The sequence below is a fragment of the Moschus berezovskii genome, chromosome 3 (genome assembly GCF_049115385.1).
Source record: "Moschus berezovskii isolate FMDL1 chromosome 3, NW_MosBer_1.0, whole genome shotgun sequence".
Classification (NCBI taxonomy): domain Eukaryota; kingdom Metazoa; phylum Chordata; class Mammalia; order Artiodactyla; family Moschidae; genus Moschus; species Moschus berezovskii.
Genome location: NC_142462.1, coordinates 86,265,069 through 86,291,161, shown reverse-complemented (window position 1 = coordinate 86,291,161; position 26,093 = coordinate 86,265,069). Strand labels below are relative to the sequence as shown.

The window sequence follows — 26,093 nt, the reverse complement described above, 5'->3', positions numbered from 1 at the left end:
TAGCCAATCAACACAACTGTTGCCACACGAAAAGGTACTTTTATCAAACTTCGAGTCTAAGAACGTACAAATGTTTCTTTTACCATGTCTACAATAATTGTCTATGGTTTTCCATTTAACTATTTTAAAAATTCCACATAACCCCATTATTTCTTCTGTCCCGTTACAGTACAATGACAGGGAGGAAGAGGGTTGGTTAAGACAACTCTCTAAGCAGTTTTCTGCTGTCCCTTCTTTCCAATCAGAGACTTGTGGATGTGAGGGATCACTCCTAGGATGAAATGAAATTGTATTAGCAGAAAAACTTTATCAGTTCAGACCCTCAACCCCAAAGAGCAATTCACAAAGAATGAAGGTGTTTTTTTTAAAACTGAAGGATAACTGCTTTACAATGCTGTGCTGGTTTCTGCTGCACAACAATGTGATCCAGTATACATATATCCCCTCCCCCTGGAGCCTCCCTCCCACCCTATTAGGTCATCACAGTGCAGGGAGCTAAGCTCCCTGTATTTTACAGCAGTTTCCCACTAGTTATCTATTTTACACACAGTAGTGTATATATGTCAGTGTTACTTTCTCAGTTCCTCCCATGCTCTCCCCTTCCCCCCACTGTGTTCACAAATCCATTCTCAATGTCTGAATCTTTATTCCTGCCCTGCAAATAGGCTTATCAATACGTGTTAATATATGGTATTTGTTTTTCTCTTAGAATGAAGTTTACTTAAGTATCTGTACCAAGGGATCTCCATCGTGGGGTCTGGGAACCCCCTCTAAAACTGCATGCAAAATGGTGTGACTTTCTTGTGTTTTTGAGAAGAATAACCACCGCTTTCCAGAGGTTCCCCAAATGTAACCCGGAAAGGATGAAGAGCCACTCACACCTCACCTTCACTGACTCTGGCTCATTCAGTTACCCTCAGTCTGACTTTCAGGAGTGTCACATTATACAATCTCGATGATTTTTTTCAAACACAGTTTAAAGGATATAGAAAATATTTTAAACACTTGGTTTAAAATCTCATCTATGAAATTTAGCTGAAGAACTTCCTTTTAAAACAGCATTGTATGTGGAGAAGAAATATTTATTCAGATCATGAGAAGAAGCCTAGAATAGTAATAGACTTAACACTTTTGGAATTTAACTTTCTATGTTCTCAGTACTGGATCACTGATCTGAATTACGATTAGTCATAAAGGCCAATAACAGTCTACATTGAAGAGTAAATAATACATACCACCCCCAGCTATGGTAGCTTTGATAAGAGAATCCAACTCTTCATCACCACGGATTGCAAGCTGCAAGTGGCGTGGAGTGATCCGCTTAACTTTGAGATCCTTGGATGCATTACCTGCCAGTTCCAGCACCTACAAAGCACCCATGAGATAGCGTATCAAACAAGGGTGAAGTGCTTAAGGATTCTGGTTAGACTTGCAATTATAGCTAAAAGATCACTATAGCATCTACACATAAAACACAAAAGATACATAAATAAACCAACAATAATTTGTTTCCAAATTTCTACAGTAAGGAAGGTTATAGAACTCTTAGTACTTCATTTGGTCCTTTTATATTAATTCTCTGCAAAATAACTAGAAACTTGAGCAAAAATCATCAACTTCTACAGCAAGAAATAAGTGTTATCTCTTAGCCAAAATTCCAATTGTGAACATCTAGAAAACGAATATATTTTAATATATCCGTGTAGTCTAATTTTTCATAACCCTTAACAGCTGGAATTTATTGCTTATGACTTGTAGAAAAGTTTAAAAGTATAAAGATAATTCCTTACTCAGAATTTCTAACACCGCTGGGCTTTATAATATGTAGGCAGTATGCCAGAAGCCCTTTATTCTATAATGGGAACTTTCAGCAAGAGTAATTTCAAAATTCCAGCTGGCCATAAAACTGCATTTCTCTTTTCACCTCCATAGACTGTACTGGCATTATAAAACTTTTGATGAAAACAATACAAAACTAACTCCACAGAGCTTCCTGATTTAAGCAGAGTGGTGGAAAGCCTTGGTATACATCTGGAGCAATCAGTATACTTTAAAAACCACCAGTACTCTCTATTCCATTCTCCTCTGCAACTCTTGAGTGGACTGAGTGAGGTCAGGCACCATCATCTTTTGAAAGCTTTTACAAGTGATTCTAGTGTGAAGCGAACATTGAAAAGCTAATTACCTCCAAACTTAGATTTCAGTATTTCCTTTACTTCTAAAACCCCAAACTTAGACATCTGGAAGACACGTGTTGATTACGTATGTATGTATGCTTGTGTGTGTGTGAGTGAATGTGTTTATTTATTATTTAATCTTAACCTAAAAAATCGTAATCAAAGTTCCTAAGAATAAAGAAAATGGGAGTTCAGATGGGACTTGAACGTTCTGAAGCAGAAGCCTGTATCTTCACAAGTGAACAAAATGCATACCTTTCTGAAAAGCCTGCAGCTAAACAAATAAGAACTGATATAAAAGTGATAGAGGAGAAAGGCTCCTAACTAGTACCAACAAAAATATTACCAACACAAAAATCCCTCCTTGTGACACAGTAAAGTTGAAACTATCAATGTTAATGTTAAATCTCCAATAGGAAAACAAATGATTTGGTAAAGTTAATGACAAGACAGAAGTGATAATTAACACACAGGTTAAACCTAAATCTTTCAACCGAGCTCCCAAGCACATCTTTCCCAAGTAAGAATCTTCCCCTTGCTTCTACTAGACTGGCTAACTCTATCACTTGGCTTGCTTGCTACTCAAATTACTCTCCTGGTTTGGAATGCAGTTGAAGGAGTCTCATGATGTCCCTTTTGTTTTCCTTAGGAGGGATTACTATGAAGTGATGGTCCATGAATTAAGAACTTTTGCCCAAATAACTTATCTAATTTCCTGAAAAGTCAAACTGAGTTAAGATACAGCATTTTATGTGTACAACCACACAGAACACCAGGACTGATTAGGTCGTTTACCAAATTTCATGTCATCATATCATCGTAACAAGAGTTGTGATGGACTTCCTTGGTGATCCAATGCTGAAGAATCTGCCTGCCAATGCAAGGGACATGTGTTCAACCCCTGGTCTGGCAAGATTCCCCATGCCGTGGAACTAAGCCCATGTGCCATAACTACTGAAGCTTGTGCACCCTAGAGCCCATGCTTCACAACAAAAGAAGCCAATGCAATGAGAAGCCTGTATACTTCAATGAAGATCCAGTGCAGCCAAAATAATAACTAATATAGTTATAACATTAAAAAAATGTATGATCACACTGGTAAAACTTTACTCCACTTCAAATTTTTATTAATTAAGAGTTATCCTGTAACTTCACAAATACATCTTTTTTTTTTGGCCATGATGCGCAGCATTTGGGAATCTTTCCTGACCTGGGATCAAACCTCCCTGCAGGGCGGTGCAGAGTCTTTACCACTGGCGGACCATCAGTGAAATCCACAAATATCACCTACTGCTTATATACATAGTTCAGAATTTGTTTAATTAGCAGTATGGTATTTAAATTATTTTACACTTGTTTGTCAAGTCACTTAAAAATATGGATTACTGACCCTCAGTTCAGGCTTTCCTGGTAGCTCAGCTGGTACAGTTCAGTTGTTCAGTAATGTCCGACTCTCTGCGACTCCATGGACTGCTGCACGCCAGGCTTCCCTGTCCATCACCAACTCCCGGAGCTTGCTCAAACTCATGTCCATTGAATCTGTGATACCATCAAACCATCTCATTCTGTCGTCCCCTTCTCCTCCCGCCTTCAATCTTTCCCAGCAACAGGGTCTTTTCCAATGAGTCAGTTCTTCACATCAGGTGGCCAAACTATTGGAGCTTCAGCATCAGTCCTTCTGATGAATATTCAGGACTGATTTCCTTTAGGACTGGCCTGCTCCTCCTTGCAGTCCAAAGGACTCTCAAGAGTCTTCTCCAACACCACAGTTCAAAAGCATCAGTTCGTCAGTGCTCAGCTTTCTTTAAAGTCCAACTCTCACATACATACATGACTACAGGAAAAACCACAGCTTTGACTAGATGAACCTCTGTTGGCAAAGTAACATCTCTGCTTTTTAATATGCTGTCAAGGTTAGTCAGAGCTTTCCTTCCAAGGAGTAAGCGTCTTTTAGTTTCATGGCTGCAGTCACCATCTGCAGTGATTTTGGAGCCTCCCCAAATAACGTCTCTCACTGTTTCGTTTCTCCAACTATTTACCATGAAGTGACGGGACCGGATATCATGATTTTAGTTTGATTGTTGAGTTTTAAGCCAGTTTTTCACTCTCCTCTTTCACTGTCATCAAGAGGCTCTTTAGTTCTTCTCTTTCTGCCATAAGGGTGGTGTCATCTGTTTATCTGAGGTTATTGATATTTCTCCCGGCAATCCTGACTCCAGCTTGTGCTTCATCCAGCCAGGCATTTCAAATGATGTACTCTGCATATAAGTTAAATAAGCAGGGTGACAATATACAGCCTTGACGTACTCCTCTGTTGGTCCATGTAGGTTCTAACTGTGGCTTCTTGACCTGCATACAGATTTCTCACGAGGCAGGTCAGGTGGTCTGGTATTCACATCTCTTTCAGAATTTTCCACAGTTTGTTGTGATACACATAAACACTTTAGCATACTCAATGAAACAGATGTTTTTCTGGAACTCTCTTGCTTTTCTGATGATCCAGAGGATGTTGGCAATTTGATCTCTGGTTTCTCTGCCTTTTCTAAATCCAGACTGAACATCTGGAAGTTCATGGTTCATGTACTGTTGAAGCCTGGCTTGGAGAATTTTGAGCATGACTTTACTAGTGTGTGAGACGAGTGCAACTGTGCGGTAGTTTGAGCATTCTTTGGCATTGCCTTTCTTTGGGATTGCAATGAAAACTGACCTTTTCCAGTCCTGTGGCCACTGCTGCATTTTCGAAATTTGTTGGCATAATGAGTACAACACTTTCACAGCATCATCTTTTAGGATTTGAAATAGCTCAGCTGGAATTCCATCACCTCCACTGGCTTTGTTCATAGTGATGCTTCCTAAGGCCAACTTGACTTCACACTCCAGGATGTCTGGCTCTAGGTGAATGATCACACCATCGCAGTTATCTGGGTCATCAAGATCTTTTTTGTATAGTTCTTCTGTGCATTCTTGACACCTCTTTTTAATATCTTTTGCTTCTGTTAGGTCCATACCGTTTCTGTCCTTTATTGTCCTAACTTTAAAAGTGAGCACACCAAAGTTCTGTTTGACACTAGTACTGGCTGATAAGATCCATCTAAAAACCGCTATTAAAAGAAACTAACAAGAGTGAGTCTTTGTGTTTCAAACCCATATTCCATGGGTTTCAGCCATTTATGTCTACGACAACTTTGGGATTCCAACACATAATTATTTCCACCACTAACCTCAGCGGTGAGGTACTCCAGAATCGCAGCACTATACACTGCAGCAGTGGCACCGACCCTTCCATGGCTCGTGGTACGAGTCTTCAAATGTCTATGGATGCGGCCCACAGGAAACTGAAAGAGAGACCATCCAAATGGAAACACTGAAGTTTTAACATCACGTTACTGAAAATAATGAACAGCCAAATGACATAAGTAAATCAAGATAAAAAATTTGGTTACACTTATTAGAAGCCAAAATTATTTGCCAATTAACAGTTCTTTCGGCTTGTTAGTATATTCTAATAATTAGCCCCAAATGGTCATGCCTAATTTTACACCCCCTGAAGACAGAATTTAAAAACAAACAAAAACCACTCAGGGTTTTAAAAATTAATTCCTGCATAATATGGAGTCATTATACAATAAAGAGAAACTATGCAGTATAGTCACCAACTGCACATTCCACAGGGCCTAATAACCGTATTCCTATTTAATTAATTCCTTCACATAACAGGCTCATGTGACTATGAACCTCTACCGCCTTCTTTAGACCCCAACTTCATTCTTCCTTCCTCAGTTTCAAGAGGTAACCTGATAGTTAAGAAAACCAACATTGTGACTTCCTACTTTCTGACAACAGGTACTTTCTCATTTCTACAGTACCCTAATCCCACTTGTATATGCCTCTGACTACACTCCCCCCAACTTTAAGGACCTTTCTCAACCTGTTACTGATCCATTATTCAACAACTTGATTACCTCCTTTTTGCTGGCTGCTTTCCTTCTGCACAGTTCAAAGGTCTCTACACATCTAGTCTACAGCAACTGCCTCCAGTTACAGTCTAGATATCCCTTTCCAAAGGCAAAATTTAAAAGTAAACTTGAAACCTCTTTCTTGTCACCCATTTTCTCCCAGTCCAAACTTGGCTTATGTTAAACACCATTCTTAAAAATCAGCAATAACATTTTAATTACCAAATCTACCAGCCACTTCCAGATGGCGTGCTTCAGAAGAAAATGCATGACTGTTCTATTACATTCTTTCCCTAATTCTAAGGTCCCCAAGACCAGGATCTATGCCTTACTCCCTTTTAGATCCTCAGTGATTGACACGTTGTCTGACACAGAGGACCTCTAAAACCATTCTCAGGCCACAGCGATTACACAGTTCTAACAGTAACTCTGACTACTCCTCAGTCTTCATTGTTTGACTCAAATATGTCAAATATAGTGAGGAGTCCACCAATGTCTTTTTGTTCTTTTCTCAAGCACTACTGAGGAAACTCATCCATAGCACAAAGTACAAATTTTACTTAAGTGATTTTAAATTTGTAATTCTTTTGATCACTTCTCTTGGAAAGCTAGACTCAAATCTACAACTTTTGGATATTTTCACATGGATGTTTTAGTGGATCTTCCAAATGATTCCACTTAAATTATTTCATAACTTGCTCCTACTACAAACTCCCTTAAGGTCTAGGCCTTAGAGAAACTTCTGACCTTCCTCTCAAACCTATACTTCTCCTCTCATTTTTTAGGAGCATATATATGCCTTCTATTCTTTTCTATCCCACTCAATTTCAAGTTGGAGAAAGAAATGGCAACCCACTCCAGTACTTATGACTGGAAAATTCCACGGATGGAGTAGCCTAGTAGGCTACAGTCCATGGGGTCGCAAGGAGTCAGACACGACTGAGCGACTTCACTTTCTTTCTATAGTTCCTTTTGGAGAAGGAAATGGCAACCCATTCCAGTGTTCTTGCCTGGAGAATCCCATGGACAGAGGGGCCTGGTGGGCTACAGTCTATGGGGTTGCAAACAGTCAGACATGACTAAGCAACTAACACACACACACATACAAATTCAAGTATATGTTACCTTATTCCTAAACCACTGCAATAACCTGTAATGTGTCTTCCATCTCCCACTTGAAGGTAAGGGTACTTCAAACAAATTCCACTTGTTTTTTTTTTTTGGCTATGCAGCTTGCAGGATCTTAGTTCCTTGACCAGGGATCAAACCCAGGCTCTTTGCAGTGAGAGCACCAAGTCCTAATCACTAGACTGCCAGGGAATTCCCTCAAATAAATTCTAATTGATATTTGCATGATGTTCCAAAACAGAGAAAGTACCCATAAAGGGTAAGTTCTTGCCCCCCTACTTCCTTCAGTACCATTCGGATCATGTCATCTTCTTCCTTAAAAATTTTCCATCACTACCTTATAGTCTGGCCTTCAAACTTTCCTGTTTAAAAAGTATCTCTCACATGTAAGGTAATTAATTCTTACTCATCCAGAAAAATTTGAGTTTATGGATTAAAGTTGCAACAATTCATGTATATAAAATTTGAAATTATCTAGTGTTCTTGAGTTGAAGGTACTGGGGAAAGACTCAGAGGACTGATATACCACGACAAACACCTTCTTCAAAATGAAAGCCACAGCATACTCACTTCAATATGATAGTTTATAAAAGAACTAGGAACATAACTGTAATCTAGAAATAACAGATTTTAAGACAGCAAACGGAGAAGGCAATGGCAAGCCACTCCAGTACTCTTGCCTAGAAAATCCCATGGACAGAGGAGCCTGGTGGGCTACAGTCCATGGGGTTGGTACTAGTCGGACAAGACTGAGCAACTTCACTTTCACTTTTCACTTTCACACGTTGGAGAAGGAAATGGCAACCCACTCCAGTGTTCTTGCCTGGAGAATCCCAGGGATGGCGGAGCCTAGTGGGCTGCCGTCCATGGGGTCACACAAAGTCGGACACGACTGAAGTGACTTAGCAGCAGCAGCAAGACAGCAAAATCACCAAATTTGCGTAAGATAGTTTCCTAACTTGTTGATGCTTAGAAGACAGTACAAATTAAAAGTCAGTTGCTTTGTGGTTTATATTTTGACCAATTAATTTCATTATCAAAGGTCAATAGTACATTTCTGTAATTAAAGAAACATTTGAGTCATGAGTTACAACTGTTAAGAAATTAATTTAATAATGAATCGGTTACCTGTAGCCCAGCTCTCTGTGAGCGAGACACTGCCTTGGCCTTGGCCTTCCCACTGTCCTTTCCAGCTTTGCCTCCAGCCTAAGTGAAAAAAGTTCCAGATAAAGAATCAAAAATGTTATTTCAAAAATATCTAGGAAACAAAATTTCTTTTAATTTTACTTTAGGTAGTTAAAAAAAATTCTCTTTCAATTTTAAATATACATGCCATATCGCCATTTATTAATTGATATAAAGATGAGATCAAAACTTAAATACTTATTTAAAATGAGATTTCTAAAAATTTGAACTTATTTTTCAAATTTCAGACTGAAGACTACTCATCATCAATATAACTCTTATGTTAGAAATAGTTCATAATAAAATAATTTTTAGAATGTTAGCATCTAACATTTCCATAGAAATATTCAGAACTTACCTCTTTTGAGACGAAAAAATACCATCTTGAGAAAAAAAAAAAAACCCTCAAAAAATTAAACACAGAATTACCCTATGATCTAGCACTTCTAGGCACATACTCAATAATTGAGAACAGGGACTCAAACAGATATTTTGTATACTATTTGCTATTTTATTCACAGTAGTATTATAAATAGCAGCTAAAAGGCAGAAACAACCTAAATGTCATCATGGAAAATTGTGGTATATACTGCAAAAATGAAAAAAATTCTGATACCTGCTTCCATACAGATAAATCTTGAAGACATGATGCTAAGTGAAATAAGCCAGTTGCAAAAGGACCAATGTCTGACTCCACTTAACATGAGCTACCTAGTCAAAATCACAGAACAGAAAGCAGAGGGTGGCTGCCAGAGGCTGGGAAGAGGATGAAATAGAGACTTGGCAGCATTTAAAAAATGGCAAAATGGTCACTGTTATGTGCATTAAAAAAAAAGACAATTCAAACTTATTCTTAAGGAGTTAAAGAAAAAACACTTTCAAATGATAGAAATGTTTCTCAAATAACCTGAATGTTCACAAATAGGACACAGTATATAAATGCAATGGAATATTATGTAGACATTTCACAAATGAATTACAGACGTGCTGATATGGAAGAAATCACAATACATATTTGTGTAAAAGGCAAGGTATGTAAAAGTTCAGTAAGCTTTTGTTTATGTAAAAATGAGGTACTGCAGAGTGTGTGTATAACATACATATCTAGAAGGTCACACAACACACCAGAAAAGTTATTTGCTGTTAGGGAGGGAACACTACTAAGGATGTGACTTGAGAAGGAAACCAACACTCCCTTTTGAACTGCTCAATTTTACTATTTAAATCTATTTCTTGTCTGTTAAAAAAAAAAAAATCAGTTTACAAAACTGGCCAGTTGTTTGAGGGTATCTCTGAAGTAGAAATGGCATATCCCTTTTGTAATACTTTATTTTCTAAGACTAAAAATCAACTATGTATGCCCCATACCCCATGTTTCAGCTGAGCCAATGTTTCTCTCTCAAATCTATATTCAAGGGAAAAAAATAAAAGGCCTTGGTAGGTGTTAGGAGCAGGAACAAAAAATGAATAATTAGTATCTTTCTTAAATTTAATAATCTAGCAAGAGAGACTGATTTAAATTTAACAAAGAGAACTGAGAATCTTTAGATTTCTACAAGAATGCCTCATGTAGTTTTAATAATTTCTGACCATACTGCTATACAAGAAAAAGATACTACATCATCTTTGGATTTCTGAGGTCAGTTCAAGTAACCATGTGTTTTCACTTATTCTTCAAATAAATCTTTTCAGCTCTATTTGCCCTGATGTAAAACATAAGAAACATCTCAACTAGTGCAAGAGGTTAAAACTATAATCATTATTTCTCCATGAGTGAATTATGAAACACAGTTATCAACAAAAAGTTATTAATTGCAAAATTCCTCAGGTTTCCCAATTTACTTATCTTAAGCAATTTTATCCCTACTGTTTCAAATCCATTACATTTGCTGTTTAATCTGTTTTTAAAGGAAGTAGGCAGGAAATCAGTTTTTTAAAATCTCAGTAAATAAATGACTATTTCCGTGGCTTGGATAGTCCAGATACATTTCTTATACTTCACAAAAACAAAATTTTATGGAATAAACTTGTGAATATAAAATTGCATAGTAAATGAATACTTTCTTTTCACAACATCCTCAAAGTCTGTATACACACCCTTCCAACTTCGCACAATCATTTTAATACGTTTGCTGAGAAACAAAATACAAGCACGATAAAATTTTTTATTCTAAAAACTGAGTTAGTATTAACCTGGGCTAAGCATCCCCAGTGCCTATGGAGTATATTTCATTCAGAAAAAGTTGCAAACTAGATGTCAAGTAAGTTGTAAATTTGTTTAACAGACTCATGTTCAGTCCCATCACGTTTAAAAATTTCAAAACAAGAATGACAACTCCACGCCTCCTGTATTTTTAGCCATGCGAACGTGTATGTATTTTTAGCTGCTGGTAAAGGAACAGCCAATATATGGTATGTTGCTAGAGATTAAACGAGTGACACCTTTTGAAACCAGCAAGCATCACGAGAATTGTCGGCTCGAGCAAATCAGTTTACAGAGCAGATGTAATCTATGCCGGAGTCCGCCTGTGAAAGCGCTTCCGTTAACTGCACAGCTACAAGTTACAGAGCCCGGGTGCGACCATCCACAAGGTCGACTCCAGATCTAAGAAGCGAGAACGTCACAATAACCACAATTTCGGTTTGTGGTTCAGCCTCGGGCAGGGCTGTCTCCGGAGGGCGCTCGGGCGGACTCCACTCGTCGCCTCGGCTTTGCTGCTTCACTCCCGCGCAGGGCACGGCCCCCTCCAACGCCTTTCCCTCTCAACTTCACAAGGAGCCCGGTTCCCTCCATTCGCGCTTCTAAAAAGCCGCACTTTTCTTACCGACGCACAATATAAGACTCAAAGGCAGTCGCAGCAGCAGCGGAGGTGTTGTGGAGCCGCTAGGCTTGTCCTGCTCAGGGACACCCGGCCTCAGCCCGCGCACCTCGATTCGCGCCGGCGCCGCGGAGAGCGAGGCCGGGACCGCTGGCAGCCCGACCGCCTGACGCCCGCCCCACCGATGTCGTCGCTGCCTGACGCCCGCCGCCTCAACAGGTAGCGGCGCCACTCGGCCATCGCAGCCCTCCCGGCCGCCCCGCAGCCCTCACCATGGTCTCGGCCGCTCGTGTCCTCGGTCCCGCCGAGCCGCCGCCGCCGCTAGCGCAGCACCGACCGCCGTTGCCGCCGCGGCCGCCCGAGCCCGGACAATAACCGGGGCCCGCCTCGCGCCGCCCCGGCCAATGCCCCTTTGCCTTGCTCGTTTGAACCCCGTCTGCTGCCCAATCGCGCGCTTTCTTCTAACCAGGCCCCACCCCCTCAGCCCCTCCTCCCTAACGGCTGTTTGTTTTTGCACACGGCACGCGGAGGCGGAGCCTCCTACTCCAACACAGACGCGCCTGTGCGCGACTGGGGGCGGAGCCAAACGGTGTTCTCCGCCTGTCTACAAGGCCCAACCTGACGAACGGAGGAGCTGACCAATGAGAACTGAAGGCTGGCGGAAATCAGCCGATAAGAACATCGCCCGCGAGCAAGGGAGGCGGACCTTAGGGATAGACAGCGCGATTGGCCAATGGGTGGACAGGTTGGTGGCTGCGCTGGCTTTCCCGCTCTTTCTCAGCGTCGACTCTAGGGTTTCTGAGACCTGATTGGGAAGCAAACGGTCGTGTTTGTTGCTTCTCCTCGTGGTTGTTCACAGATTCCGAGGATTTCTCTGTGCCAGCGGGGACTCGCTCAGCGGTGGGCACTGTTTCCAGGCCTGGCAGTCCTCCGCAGCGCCTTCCCGCTGGCCTTAGGTTAGCCGCTCATTGCAAAAGGAGAGAAATTCGGAAATTAGGTTGGAGTCCCCGCGCCCGCTGCGAAGCTGAGGGACCGGCGCGAAGCAGGGCTTTCTCACTTGTCGGCTTACGGCTGCTTCCCACCCCCCGCAACCCCGGCAGCCCCTAGGCGGTGTGCTGGCCCGATCGTCCCTTAGACAGCACTGCCCCTGGTCGCCAGGTCCCAGGCCCAGGCTCCGGGCCAGTTCTCACCTGCTGCGGTTAGGAACCTTTGCTTCTTTTCACAGTTGTCTGTATTGACCGCGCCGGGCAGCGTTCCGGGTGTGTGGAGCCGATGGTCCCCGCGGAGGTTTCTGGCGGGATTTACCCAGGCGGGAATTTCAAAAGTATACCAGATGGGCAGATCCTATCCCAAAGTGAGAATTCTCTTCTGACATGGAGAAGTAACACGGGGGTGGGGGGACCCCTGAGTCTCTAAGGAAATGTAACTTGAGTTCCAGGAGAGGAAAAGGGTGAGCTTCTACATAAGAGTTTAGAAAACTATAAGTGAAGGTGTAGATGAACGTGAGGAAGGAGGTGCCTGAAGACGGGGAGGAAAACCTGAAAAGGTGCAAGAGTGTGGAGTCAATTCAGTAAGCAATAACCATTTTTAGTTAATTGCTGCTCCTCCTTTCGAGTTTTTGGCCTCAGTGGATGGCATTACACGCCTGCCAAGGCATCCATCTGTGACTTCACCTTCAACCAGTCACCTAGTGGTTTGTTGGCACTGTTTGAAGGCCCTGTGCTAGGTCCTGGGGATTCAGGGGTTGGCAAAATAGACTTGTTCCTGCCCTAACAGTCCTTGATAGCAAGGGTGAGATGTTAAAGAAGTAAGCAAATGCGAGAATTATAATAAATGCAAGTGCATAGTAGGAAAAGAACAAGGTGTTTTGAGAGGAGAAGTGGAGGAAATGTAATTTACAATGTTCAGTTGCTAAGTCCTGTCTAACACTTTGTGACTCCATGAACTGCAGAATTCCAGGCTTGCCTGTCCTTCACTATCTCCCTGAGCTTGGTTAAACTCTTGTCCATTTAGTCAGTGATGCCATCCAACCATCTCATCCTCTGTCGTACACTTCTCTTCATAAGGTGTAATTTAGCAGTGTTCTGCGAAGAAGAGAGAGCAAGTATAAAGGTTCTTGACGTGAAAAAGAATTGTCACAATGAAGGGACTTTAAAAGCAAGCTGGTGTGGCTGTTGCAACTCCATCCAGATCCCTCTACTTCCTGAATATCAAATCTGGCTCCCCCCCACCACACCCCGCCATGTATTAACACTGATTTAGTTTAGCATTTGTCATTTTTCACCTTAATAGTGCAAAAACCTCTTAACAAATGTCCTATCCTTTTCTTCCTTCACTTCACTCTTTCTAAAATACAATTCTTGCTATATTTTCCTTTAACCTCGTTGACTTTAGAACAAAATCCAGATCCTTACCATTGTGTAAAAGCCCTACCTTTTTCTGGCTTCTGCTCATCTCAGATTTTGTTTCTTCTCCTTACCACCCCTGAAACTCAATCTTGCCTTTGCTCATGCCTTTGCTTGGAACATTCCTCCATCTTAGCCTCTTTTTGACTAACTTTTAATCATCCTTCAAGGGCCAACCCAAATATCACTTTCTTCAGTATGTCTTCCTTGACAGCCCTGATTTGGATGCCTTGTATCACCTAGTATATTCTGCTATCATCAGTCCTTGTCATGCTCAATTGTGTTGATCTCCCTTGGTTGTCACTCTTTGCTTGGTACAGTACTTCAGTTCAGTTCAGTTCAGTCGCTCAGTCGTGTCCGACTCTCCGCGACCCCATGAATCACAGCACGCCAGGCCTCCCTGTCCATCACCAACTCCCGGAGTTCACACAAACTCATGTCCACAGAGTTGGTGATGCCATCCAGCCATCTCATTCTCGGTCGTCCCCGTCTCCTCCCGCCCCCACTCTCTCCCAGCATCAGAGTCTTTTCCAGTGAGTCAACTCGTCGCATGAGGTGGCCAAAGTACTGCAGTTTCAGCTTTAGCATCAGTCCTTCCAATGAACACCCAGGATCGATCTCCCTTAGAATGGACTGGTTCCATGTACAGTTCTGACTGTTGCTTCCTGACCTGCATACAGGTTTCTCAAGAGGCAGGTCAGGTGGTCTGGTATTCCCATCTCTTTCAGAATTTTCCACAGTTTATTGTGATCCACACAGTCAAAGGCTTTGGCATAGTCAATGAAGCAGAAATAGATTTAGTACCCTGAAAATGTCACTTGGCAAATGAAAAGAAACAATACTAACTCATTTTTAGATAGGCAGTGTGGTCTGTGGAAAGCTTTGAGTTTGAATCCAAACTCTACTTGATAGTTGTGTGATCTGGGTGAGGGATTTAATATTATCTATTTTGTCATTTGTAAAACTGAGAATAGCAAAACCTATTTTATAGGTTGTGAATGAACACTAATTCAGCGATGTATAAAAATGTACCTAGTATGTAATAAATAGCCAGTAAATATTAATTTCTTTCCTTAACAGGAAGTTCATTTTCTCACTTGCCATTCTCCATTTCATTGATTCATATTTTTATGAAAATGGAATCAGGTTGAAAGAAACTGGTTCTCATCACAGACAATAGTAATCTCTTTAGTGATTTATACATCCTGTTTAGAGATTAAAGAAATATATCGAAGCCCACAGACTTAAGGAAAATGGATGCAAGTTTTCTGACATCTGTAAACAGAAAAACTGCCTATTAACTTTATGAAGCAAGTGTGTTAGTGAATAAAATCTAGTTTACAGTGAACTTTGGTTACAAAGAAGGCAATATTGACTCATAAGGAGCACATCTAACCAGAGAATCTTAAATATTAGCATCTATAAATTATAAACTACCAAACATTAACAAATTATTCACCTTTGCTAGATTTAATAGATTTAACCCGGTAAGACACAGTGTGCTATTGTTGTTTATTTGCTAAATTGTGTCCAATTCTGCGACCCATGAACTGTAGCCCACCAGGCTCCTCTGTCCATGGGATTTCCCAGGCAAGAATACTGTAGTGGGTTGCCATTTCCTCCTCCAGGGGATCTTCCTGACCCAGGGATCAAACCCCCATCTCCTGCTTGGCACTGAGCCACCTGGAAAGCCCCAGTATTGGTTCTCAAAATGTGATCCCTAGATAGCAGCATCAGTACCACCTAGAACTTGTGAGAAATGTAGATTCTGACCTCCAGCCTACACCTACTGAATCAGAAACTATGGTGGGGCCCATCAAGCCCTTTGGGGGAATCTGGTGCACACTAAAATGTGAGAACCACTGGTAGAGTATAAGCTATGGTCTGTAGTTCAGTGTTGACTGATTATTGCCCAGTAGTCTCCTCTGAGGAATTGTACTTGCTCAAAAGGAGCTGCATCACCCAAGTTTAACCCCTTTTCAGCAGGCAGCCTCCTTCCAAGGACTGGTGGAAGTGAGATAACTGCCCAGCTGCTTTGCCTTAATTTGGGACAACTCTCTAAAGGGTCATTCCAGGTCCAGAATTTTCTGTGATTAACACCAGTGTTAATGCATGCAGTTCAACTTCTCCCTCTACTTAATCCTGCTGCTGCTGAGTCACTTCAGTCGTGTCCGACTCTGTGTGACCCCATAGACGGAAGCCCACCAGGCTCTCCCGTCCCTGGGATTCTCCAGGCAAGAACACTGGAGTGGGTTGCCATTTCCTTCTCCACTACTTAATCCTATTTCCTTCATTTTCTCATAATAATGTTGCCAAGAATATCACTGGAATCACAGTAAACTTCATGAAGGTAAATTAGAGTCTGGGGGTTGTTGTTTAGTCTCTGAGTTGTGTTGGACTCTTGCGACCTCATGGACTGTAGCCTGCCAGGCTCCTCTGTCCATGGGATTTCCCAAGCAAGGATACTGGAGTGGGTTGCCATTTTCTTCTCCAAGGGGTTATCCTGACCCAGGAATCGAACCCACATCTCCTTCATGGTAGGCAGATTCTTTACTAGTGAGCCACTGCAGTGAAGCCTCAGTCTGCTGGGAAGCCTGATCTAAGATGATGGCTTCTCTCTGAAAAAATTTAGTTAGTTTTTGATAGGGCTATATATTCACATGTACAATATTTTAAAGGTACAAAGTATATACAGTGAAAAGACTTCCCATCCCTTACCCAATTATCCATTTTACCTCTGCATAGGCAACCAGTGTTGTCAGGATAGTAAAAATATTTTAGCCTTTAGAGACGAGGGTCTTAATCATTACATAGACTCCAGGAGTTTTTAATTTCTATGTTTAATTTTAAATTCCCCTTTAACACGGCAGTACTCCCCCCAAATAATATAAAGCTGTTAAGAGACAGAAATTTTCTTTTAGTCACTCTAGTTATAGGACAAATTCTTTTTATTTTAAAAAATGTTCCTGGAGGTTAATGCCAGATCCCAGTGGCTGGGCAGCCATTTATGTGAGCCAGAAGCTGTCAGATTCTAATGAGGTCAGTCAGGATGCAGTATCCACCTGCCTACACTGAGCTTTGTGATTCTGAGGCTGGAACTCTGCAAACATTTCTGCTTTGCCTTCTGCTTCCCTGCTAAGGCTTTGCCCGTTAGGAGCACTAGAGGGAAACTGTAAGAGTGGAGGAAGAAGGGACTTACTCCTTTCTGTTCCTCTGAGCATCATCACCCACACAGTGCTTCTTTACTCTGGCAGCAGCAGTTTCTTTTGTAGGAGCAGCTAAATCAGCTTTCTCAACACTTGAGGAACCAGTCTCATTCCTCCCTCCCCCTTCACCAGCAACCAGCTCCTTTCCCAGAGGTTTGAGTTCTTTCTAGTTCCACGGGGCCCTTCCTCTAGGTTTCTAAGGCATTCCCTTTGTTTCTTCAGGGTAGCTATTTGTTAACTTCCATGACACCTTAGAGTTCTCTTTTTACCATTTAGCAGTTAACAACTTTATATCCAGTTAACAGTACTCTGTTAGTACTCTCTGTTCAAATAATTGGTATGTTTTCTGCACACTGAGTGGACCCTGATTGATAAGCCTATGATATATATATATATATTTCTTACTTTTTATTATGGAAAGTTAAAGATATACAAAGTAAAGAAAATAGTAAAATGAACCTGATGTACAATGTCATACAATTGTAATGATCATTAATTCATGGCCACATTTGTTTTATTTTACATTCACATTTACATCTGCCCCTCTCCTAAGTGGGTTACACTGAAACAAATCCAAAGTAAAGGAAAGGGACAAGAAATATTTTTACAGGAAAATAGTTTCCTTACAAAAACGGTCATCTTAAATTTATACAATGTGCATTCATTGCTTACCTAAACAGTAAGACAAACAAGAAGAGCAAGACTTCCCTGGTAGTTTAGTAGTAAAGAATCCGCCTGCCAATGTAAGATACACGGGTTTGATCCCTGGTCCAGGAAGATCCCAAACTACTGCAGAGCAACCAAGCTTGTATGCCACAACTACTAAGCCTGCGCTGTAGAGCTTGGGAGCTGCAACAACTGAAGCCCCTGGGCCTAGGGCCTGTGCTCTGCCATGAGAGAAGCCATTGTAATGAGAAGCCTGTGCACTGTGACTAGAGTAGCCCCTGCTCACCACAGCTAGAGAAAAGCCCATAGTAATGATGACCCATCACAGCCAAAAATAAATAAATATTTTTTTTTAAAAGAGCAAACAAGAAACAACCAGAACCAAGAAAACAATAAAGATTAGGAAAAAAAAATGGAGAAGGAATTGGCAACCCATTCCAGTATTCTTGCCTGGAGAATCCCATGGATGGAGGAGCCTGACGGGCTATACCCATGGGGTCTCGAAGAGTCAGACACGACTGAGCGACTTAACATACACACACACACACACAGAGAAATAGAGAATAAGATCAATAGGAAAAAATTAATGAAATCAAAAGTTGGCTATTTGTAAAGTTCAATAAAATTGACAAATCTTTAGAAAAGAAATAAGATTCAAATTACTAAGAAGTTAAAGAGGGTAAATCACTACTGAGCTTACAGAAATAAAAAGGACTATCGGAATCCTTTTGAACAACTGTGTGCCAGCATTTTAAATAACCTAGATGAAATGGGTATTCTTAGGAAGAAATAAACTACTGAAACTTACTCAAGAAAAAAATAGAAAATCTGATAGGCCTATGACAACTAAAGAAGTTTAATTAGTGATTTAAAATCTTCCAACAGGAGCCCAGCCCTATGCTCTGTGATGACCTAGAGTAGTGGGATGGGGAGTGGGGTGGGAGAGGCACAAGAGGGAGGGGAGATATGTATATATATATGTACTTATGGTTGATTCAAGTTGTTATGTGGCAGAAACCAACACAGCATTGCAAAGCATGTATCCTCCAATTAAAAAAAAACCTTCCTACAGAGAAAAGCCCAGTCTTTAGTGTTGTATTCTATCAAATGTTTAAAGAAGAATTAATACCGGGCTTCTGTCATGGTCCAGTGATTAAGAGTGCCTGGCAATGCAGGGGACATAGTTTTGATCCCTTGTCCAGGAAGATCCCACATGCCTGGAAGCAACTAAGTTCTCGAAACAACAAAGACCCAGTGCAGCCAAAAATAATTTTAGATAAATTTTTAAAAAAACGAATACCAATCCATCACAAACTCTTCCAGAAAATAGGAGGGAACATTTCCACATTCATTGTATGATGCCAGTGTTACTCTAATACCAAAAAGAGACAAAGATACAGCAACAAAACAACAACAAAAACCTACAAGCCAATATCCTAATCATTCAACCCATATAATGTGCCATATTAATAGACTAATGGACAAAACCACATGATCATTTTGATGCAGGCAGGAAAAGCGTTCAACAAGATGCGATAGTCTCATCAAAAAACATTCAACAGCTAGGATTAGAAGGGAACTTCTTTAACCTGATACAAGTCATCTGAAAAACCCACAACTAATATCATACTTAATAGGAAAAGATAATATTCCTGAGATCTGGAACAAGATGGGGATGTCTACTCTTGCCACTTTTATCTAACATTTTACTGGAACTTCTCTTTTTTTAATTAATTAATTTATTTATTTTTAAAATTTTTATTGGACGCTAATTATTTTACAATATTATATTGGTTGGTTTTGCCATACATTGACATGAATCCACCCCGGGTGTACATGAGTTCCCCCTCCCGAACCCCCCTCCCACCTCTCTCCTCCCCTTATCCTCCCTCTGGGTCATCCCCACGTACCAGCATCCTGTAACATGCATCAACCCTGAACTGGCGATTCGTTTCACATATGATAATATACATGTTTCAATGCCATTCTCCCAAACCATCAAACCCTCACCCTCTCCCACAGAGTCCCAAAGACTGTTCTATACATCTGTGTTGCTGTCTCGTATACAGGGTTATCATTTGCATCTTTCTAAATTCCATATATATGCATTAGTATATTGTATTGGTGTTTTTCTTTCTGGCTTACTTCACTCTGTATAATAGGCTCCAGTTTCATCCACCTCATTAGAACTGATTCAAATGCGTTCTTTTTAATGGCTGAGTAATACTCTATTGGGGCTTCCCTGGTGGCTCAGAGGTTAAAGCGTCTGCCTCCAATGCGGGAGACCCGGGTTCGATCCCTGGGTCGGGAAGATCCCCTGGAGAAGGAAATGGTAACCCACTCCAGTATTCTTGCCTGGAGAATCCCATGGACGGAGAAGCCTGGTAGGCTACAGTCCACAGGGTCGCAAAGAGTCGGACACGACTGAGCGACTGAACGGAACGGAATACTCTATTGTGTATATGTACCAAAGCTTTCTTATCCATTCATCTGCAGATGGACATCTAGGTTGCTTCCATGTCCTAGCTATTATAAACAGTGCTGCGATGAACATTGGAGTACATGTGTCTCTTTCAATTCTGGTTTCCTCTGTGTGTATGCCCAGGAGTGCAATTGCTGGATCATATGGCAGTTCTATTTCCAGTTTTTTAAGGAATCTCCACACTGTTCTCCATAGTGGCTGTACTAGTTTGCATTCCCACCAGCAGTGTAAGAGGGTTCCCTTCTCTCCACACCCTCTCCAGCATTTATTGCATGTAGACTTTTGGATAGCAGCCATTCTGACTGGTATGAAATGGTATCTCATTGTGGTTTTGATTTGCATTTCTCTGATTATGAGGGATGTTGAGCATTTTTTCATGTTTGTTAGCCATCTTTATGTCTTCTTTGGAGAAATGTCTGTTTAGTTCTTTGGCCCGTTTTTTGATTGGGTCATTTATTTTTCTGGAATTGAGCTGCAGGAGCTGCTTGTATATTTTGGAGATTAATCCTTTATCAGTTGCTTCATTTGCTATTATTTTCTCCCACTCTGAAGGCTGTCTTTTCACCTTGCTTATAGTTTCCTTTGCTGTGCAGAAGACTTTTATTTTAATTAGGTCCAATTTGTTTATTTTTGCTTTTATTTCCAATATTCTGGGAGGTGGGTCTTGGAGGATCCTGCTGTGATTTATGTCGGAGAGTGTTTTGCCTACGTTCTCCTCTAGGAGATTTATAGTTTCTGGTCTTACATTTAGCTCTGTAATCCATTTTGAGTTTATTTTGGTGTATGGTGTTAGGAAGTGTTCTAGTTTCATTCTTTTACAAGTGGCTGACCAGTTTTCCCAGCACCACTTGTTAAAGAGACTGTCTTTTCTCCACTTTATATCCTTGCCTCCTTTGTCAAAGATAAGGTGTCCATAGGTGCGTGGATTTATCTCTGGGCTTTTTATTTTGTTCCATTGATCTATATTTCTGTCTTTATGCCAGTACCATACTGTCTTGATGACTGTGGCTTTGTAGTAGAGCCTGAAGTCCAGCAGGTTAATTCCCCCAGTTCCATTTTTCTTCCTCAAGATTGCTTTGGCTATTTGAGGTTTTTTGCATTTCCATACAAATTGTGAGATTATTTGTTTTAGTTCTGTGAAAAATATCATTGGTAGTTTGATAGGGATTGCATTGAATGTATAAATTACTTTGAGTAGTATACTCATTTTTACAATATTTATTCTTCCAATCCACGAACATGGTATATTTCTCCATCTATTAGTGTCCTCTTTGATTACTTTCACTAGTGTTTTATAGTTTTCTATGTACAAGTCTTTTGTTTCCTTAGGTAGATATATTCCTAAGTATTTAATTCTTTTCATTGCAACAGTGAATGGAATAGTTTTCTTAAATTCTCTATTTTCTTATTATTAGTGTATAGGAATGCAAGGGATTTCTGTGTGTTGATTTTATATCCTGCAACTTTACTGTAATCATTGATTAGCTCTAGTAGTTTTCTGGTAGAGTCTTTAGGGTTTTCTGTGTAGAGGATCATGTCATCAGCGAACAGTGAAAGTTTTACTTCTTCTTTTCAATTTGTATTCCTTTTATGTCTTTTTCTGCTCTGATTGCTGTAGCCAAAACTTCCAGAACTATGTTGAATAGTAGAGGTGAGAGTGGGCACCTTTGTCTTGTTCCTGACTTTAGGGGAAATGCTTTCAGTTTTTCACCGTTGAGGATAATGTTTGCTGTGGGTTTGTCATATATAGCTTTTATTATGTTGAGATATGTCCCTTCTATTCCCACTTTCTGGAGGGTTTTTATCATAAATGGATGTTGAATTTTGTCAAAGGCTTTCTCTGCATCTATTGAGATAATCATATGATTTTTATTTTTCAGTTTGTTAATGTGGTGTATTACGTTGATTGATTCTAGTAAGAATAATTAGGCAAGAAAAAGCTATTGAAACTAAGAAACAAGTGCAGCAAGACTGCAGTATACAAGATCAACATACAAAAATCAGTTTTATTCCATACACTAGCAATGAGTAAACTGAAAAGCACTTCCATTTATAACAGCATCTAACAGAATAAAGTACTTGGGAATGAATTTCACAAAAGAAACACAAGACATACTCTGAAAATTACAAAACACTGGTGAATAAAGTTAAAGATCTAACAAGAATCTCAGCATGCTTCTTTGTACACACTGATGAAACCATCCTAAAATTCACATGGGAAAATAAGTGAGAAGAATAGCCAAAATAACCTTGAAGAAGAGTGAAGTTGGAGGACTTACCCTTCTTGATTTCAAAACCCATTTCTGCTTATTTTAATAGCAGTAGAAATAAATATTACCTTGTAATAAAAGTTGGACAAATGATAAATCTTGGACAAATGGGACACTATGAAAACAGACAAAAATGGGAGGGTCCAGAGCAAACACTACCTGCAGAAAAAATGGAAATGGGTAGAGAAGACAGTTAGGAACAAGACTTCTCAATTTCCTTTTTATATAGTTTTGATTTTGAAATATGTAAACATTATTTACTTTAAAAGTTAGAGAAAAGCAAGAAGTAATTTATACGGACTTCCTTGGTGGTCCGGTGGTTAAGACTCCACCTGCCAACGCAGATTTGATCCCTGGTCCAGGAAGGTCCCACATGTCCTGGAGAAACTAAACCCATGTGCCACAACTACTGAGTCTGTGCTCCACAATAAGAGAAACCACTGAAATAAGCCCATGCACACAGTGAGGAGTAGCCTCTGCTGGCCACAATTAGGAAAAGCCTGCACACAGAAACAAAGACCCAGCACAGCCAACAATTAAATAAATTAATTAAAAATTTAAAAATAATCTATAGAATGCCATCTATTTATTAAAACAAAAAAACACCTGCTTATCATTTCTTTTTCTAAAGACTACCAGAAATTATTTTTTTTTAATTAATTTATTTATTTGGCTGTTCCAGGTCTTAGTTACAGCATGTGGAACCTAGTTTCCTGATCAGGAATTAAACTCAGACACCCTGCATTGGGAGCTCAGAGTTTCAGCCACTGGACCAGCAAGGAAGTCCCTATAATTTCTTTTTAAACAATATTCTGAGGCTCCTCAAGTTTGACTTGTAGTCAGTGAGAAGTCAAAAACAAGGAAATCCTTTTGTTATTCCAAGTAAACTATTCAGCTTGCTGTAAAAGCAAAGGTTAGGATTATACTATCAGTCAGTTCAGTCGCTCAGTCATGTCTTTTTGACCCCATGGACGGTACCTCTCCAGGTTTCCCTGATCATCACCAACTCCCAGAGCTTGCTCAAACTCACATCCATTAAGTCAGTGATGCCATCCAACCATCTCATCGTCTGTGCTCCCCTTCTCCTCCTGCCTTCAATCTTTCCCAACATCAGGGTCATTTCCAATGAATCAGTTCTTCTAATCAGGTGGCCAAGTATTGGAATTTCAGCTTCAGCATCAGTCCTTCCAATGAATATTCAAGACTGATTTACTTTAGGATTGACTGTTTTGATCTCCTTGCAGTCCAAGGGACTCTCAAGAGTCTTCTCCAACACCACAGTTCAAAAGCATCAATTCTTCGGCATTCAGCCTTCTTTATGGTCCACCTCTCACATCCATACACGACTACTGGAAAAACCATAGCCTTGACTAGACAGAACTTTGTTGGCAAAGTAATGTCTCTGCTTTTTAATATGCTGTCTAGGATGGTCATAGCTTTTCTTCCAAGGATTAAGTGTCTTTTAAATTCATGGCTGCAGTCATCATCTGCAGTGATTTTGGAGCCCCCCAAAATTAACTCTGTCACTGTTTACACTCTTTCCTCATCTATTTGCCATGAAGTGATGGGACCGGATGCCATGATCTTAGTTTTATGAATGTTGGGTTTTAAGACAACTTTTTCACTCTCCTCTTTGATTTTCATTAAGAGGCTCTTTAGTTCTTCTTTGCTTTCTGCCATAAGTGTGGTGTCATCTGCATATCTGAGGTTATTGATATTTCTTCTGGCAATCATGATTCCAACTTGTGCTTCATCCAGCCCAGCATTTTGCATGATATACTCTGCATATAAGTTAAGTAAGCAGGGTGACAATATACAGCTTTGAAAGCGAAAGTGAAGTCCCTCAGTCGTGTCCAACTCTTTGCGACCCTTTGGACTGTAGCCCACCAGGCTCCTCCGTCCATGGGATTCTCCAGGCAAGAATACTCCAGTGGGTTGCCATTTCCTTCTCCAGGGGATCTTCCTGACCCAGGGATTGAACCTAGTTCTCCCACATTGCAGACAGACGCTGTAACCTCTGAGCCACCAGGGAAGCCTGCCTTACTCCTTTTCCTATTTGGAACCAGTCTGTTGTCCCATGTCCCAATTCTCACTATTGCTTCTTGACCTGCATACAGATTTCTCAGGAGGCAGGTCAGGTGGTCTGGTATTCCCATCTCTTTCAGAATTTTCCACAGTTTGTTGTGATCCACACAGTCAAAGGCTTTGGCATAGTCAATAAAGCAGAAGTAGATGTTTTTCTGGAACTCTCTTGCTTTTTTGATGATCCAGTGGATGTTGGCAATTTGATCTCTGGTTCCTCTGCCTTTTCTAAAACCAGCTTGAACATCTGCAAGTTCACGGTTCATGAACTGTTGAAGCCTGACTTGGAGAATTTTGAGCATTCCTTTGCTAGCGTGTGAGATGAGTGCAATTGTGTGGTAGTTTGAACATTTTTTGGCATTGCCTTTTGTTGGGATTGGAATGAAAACGGATCTTTTCCAGTCCTGTGGCTACTGCTGAGCTTTCCATGTTTTTTGGCATATTGAGTGCAGCACTTTCACAGCATCATCTTTCAGGATTTGAAATAGCTCAACTGGAATTCCATCGCCTCCACTAGCTTTGTTCATAGTGATGCTTCCTAAGGCCCACTTGACTTTGCATTCCAGGATGTCTGGCTGTAGGTGAGTGATCACACCATTGTAGTTGTCTGGGTCATGAAGATATTTTTTGTATAGTTCTTCTGTGTATTCTTGCCATCTTTTTTTTTTTTTTAAATATCTTCTGCTTCTGTTAGGTCCATACCATTTCTGTCCTTTATTACGGTATAAAGTGTATAACAGTTCAAAACAGACATTTGGTCAAAAATGAATAAGAAATATAAATTCAACTTTTTATTTATTTCTGTAATGTCTATAGCTATCTTTTGGGTAGATTCCTAGAAGTGGAATTGCTGGATCAAAGGGTAACTTCTTAGGTAATCTGGCTGCTGCTGCTGCTGCTGCTAAGTTGCTTCAGTTGTGACCGACTCTGCAACCCCATAGACGGCAGCCCACCAGGCTCCCCTGTTCCTGGGATTCTCCAGGCAAGAACACTGGAGTGGGTTGCCATTTCCTTCTCCAATGCATGAAAGTGAAAAGTGAAAGTGAAGTCGCTCAGTCGTGTGTGACTCCTAGTGACCCCATGGACTGCAGCCCACCAGGCTCCTCCGTCCATGGGATTTTCCATTTAAGAGTACTGGAGAGGGGTGCCATTGCCTTCTCCTAGGTAATTTGGCTAGGTACTGCCAAATGTTTTCACAAGAGATTGTGTGTTTTCCACAGCAACATATGAACATGCCTGTTTACCCATAGAACTGACAATAGGGTTTATTGTCAGACTGTTTCTCATCTGGTAGGCAAGAAATGGTATCTCAATATAGGTTAAAATTTCATTTATTTTATGAATGAGATCGCATATATAACTATGAACCATTTGTATTACTTTTTTCTATGAATTGTCTGTATCAGTTACTTACACACACGTGATTTGCTTTTGTTGTTGTTCAGTCTCTAAGTCATGTCTGACTCCTTGCAACCCCATGGACTGCAGCACACAAGGCTTCCCTGTCCCTCACCATTTCCCAGAGTTTGCCCAAACTCATGTCCACTGAGTCAGTGATGCCATCCAACCATCTCATCCTCTGTCACCCCCTTCTCCTCCTGCCCTCAATCTTTCCCAGCATCAGAGACTTTCCAATGAGTCACTTCTTTGCATCAGGTGACCAAAGTACTGGAGCTTCAGCATCAGTGCTTCCAATGAATCTTCAGGGTTGATTTCC

The 26,093-nt window shown here is 40.7% G+C and overlaps 1 protein-coding gene across 1 annotated transcript; it reads right to left on the bottom strand.

The window, feature by feature from the left end:
* Window positions 1-55: 55 nt before the first annotated feature.
* On the bottom strand, window positions 56-11,670 carry H2AZ2 (H2A.Z variant histone 2). The gene is made up of 5 exons (XM_055421087.2): window positions 11,538-11,670; window positions 8,390-8,467; window positions 5,399-5,512; window positions 1,236-1,365; window positions 56-271 (listed from the first exon to the last, which is right to left on the bottom strand). Exons 1-5 carry the CDS (start codon window positions 11,538-11,540, stop codon window positions 210-212), a joined length of 387 nt encoding a protein of 128 aa, XP_055277062.1. The 5' UTR covers window positions 11,541-11,670; the 3' UTR covers window positions 56-209.
* Between the last annotated feature and the right edge of the window lie 14,423 nt (window positions 11,671-26,093).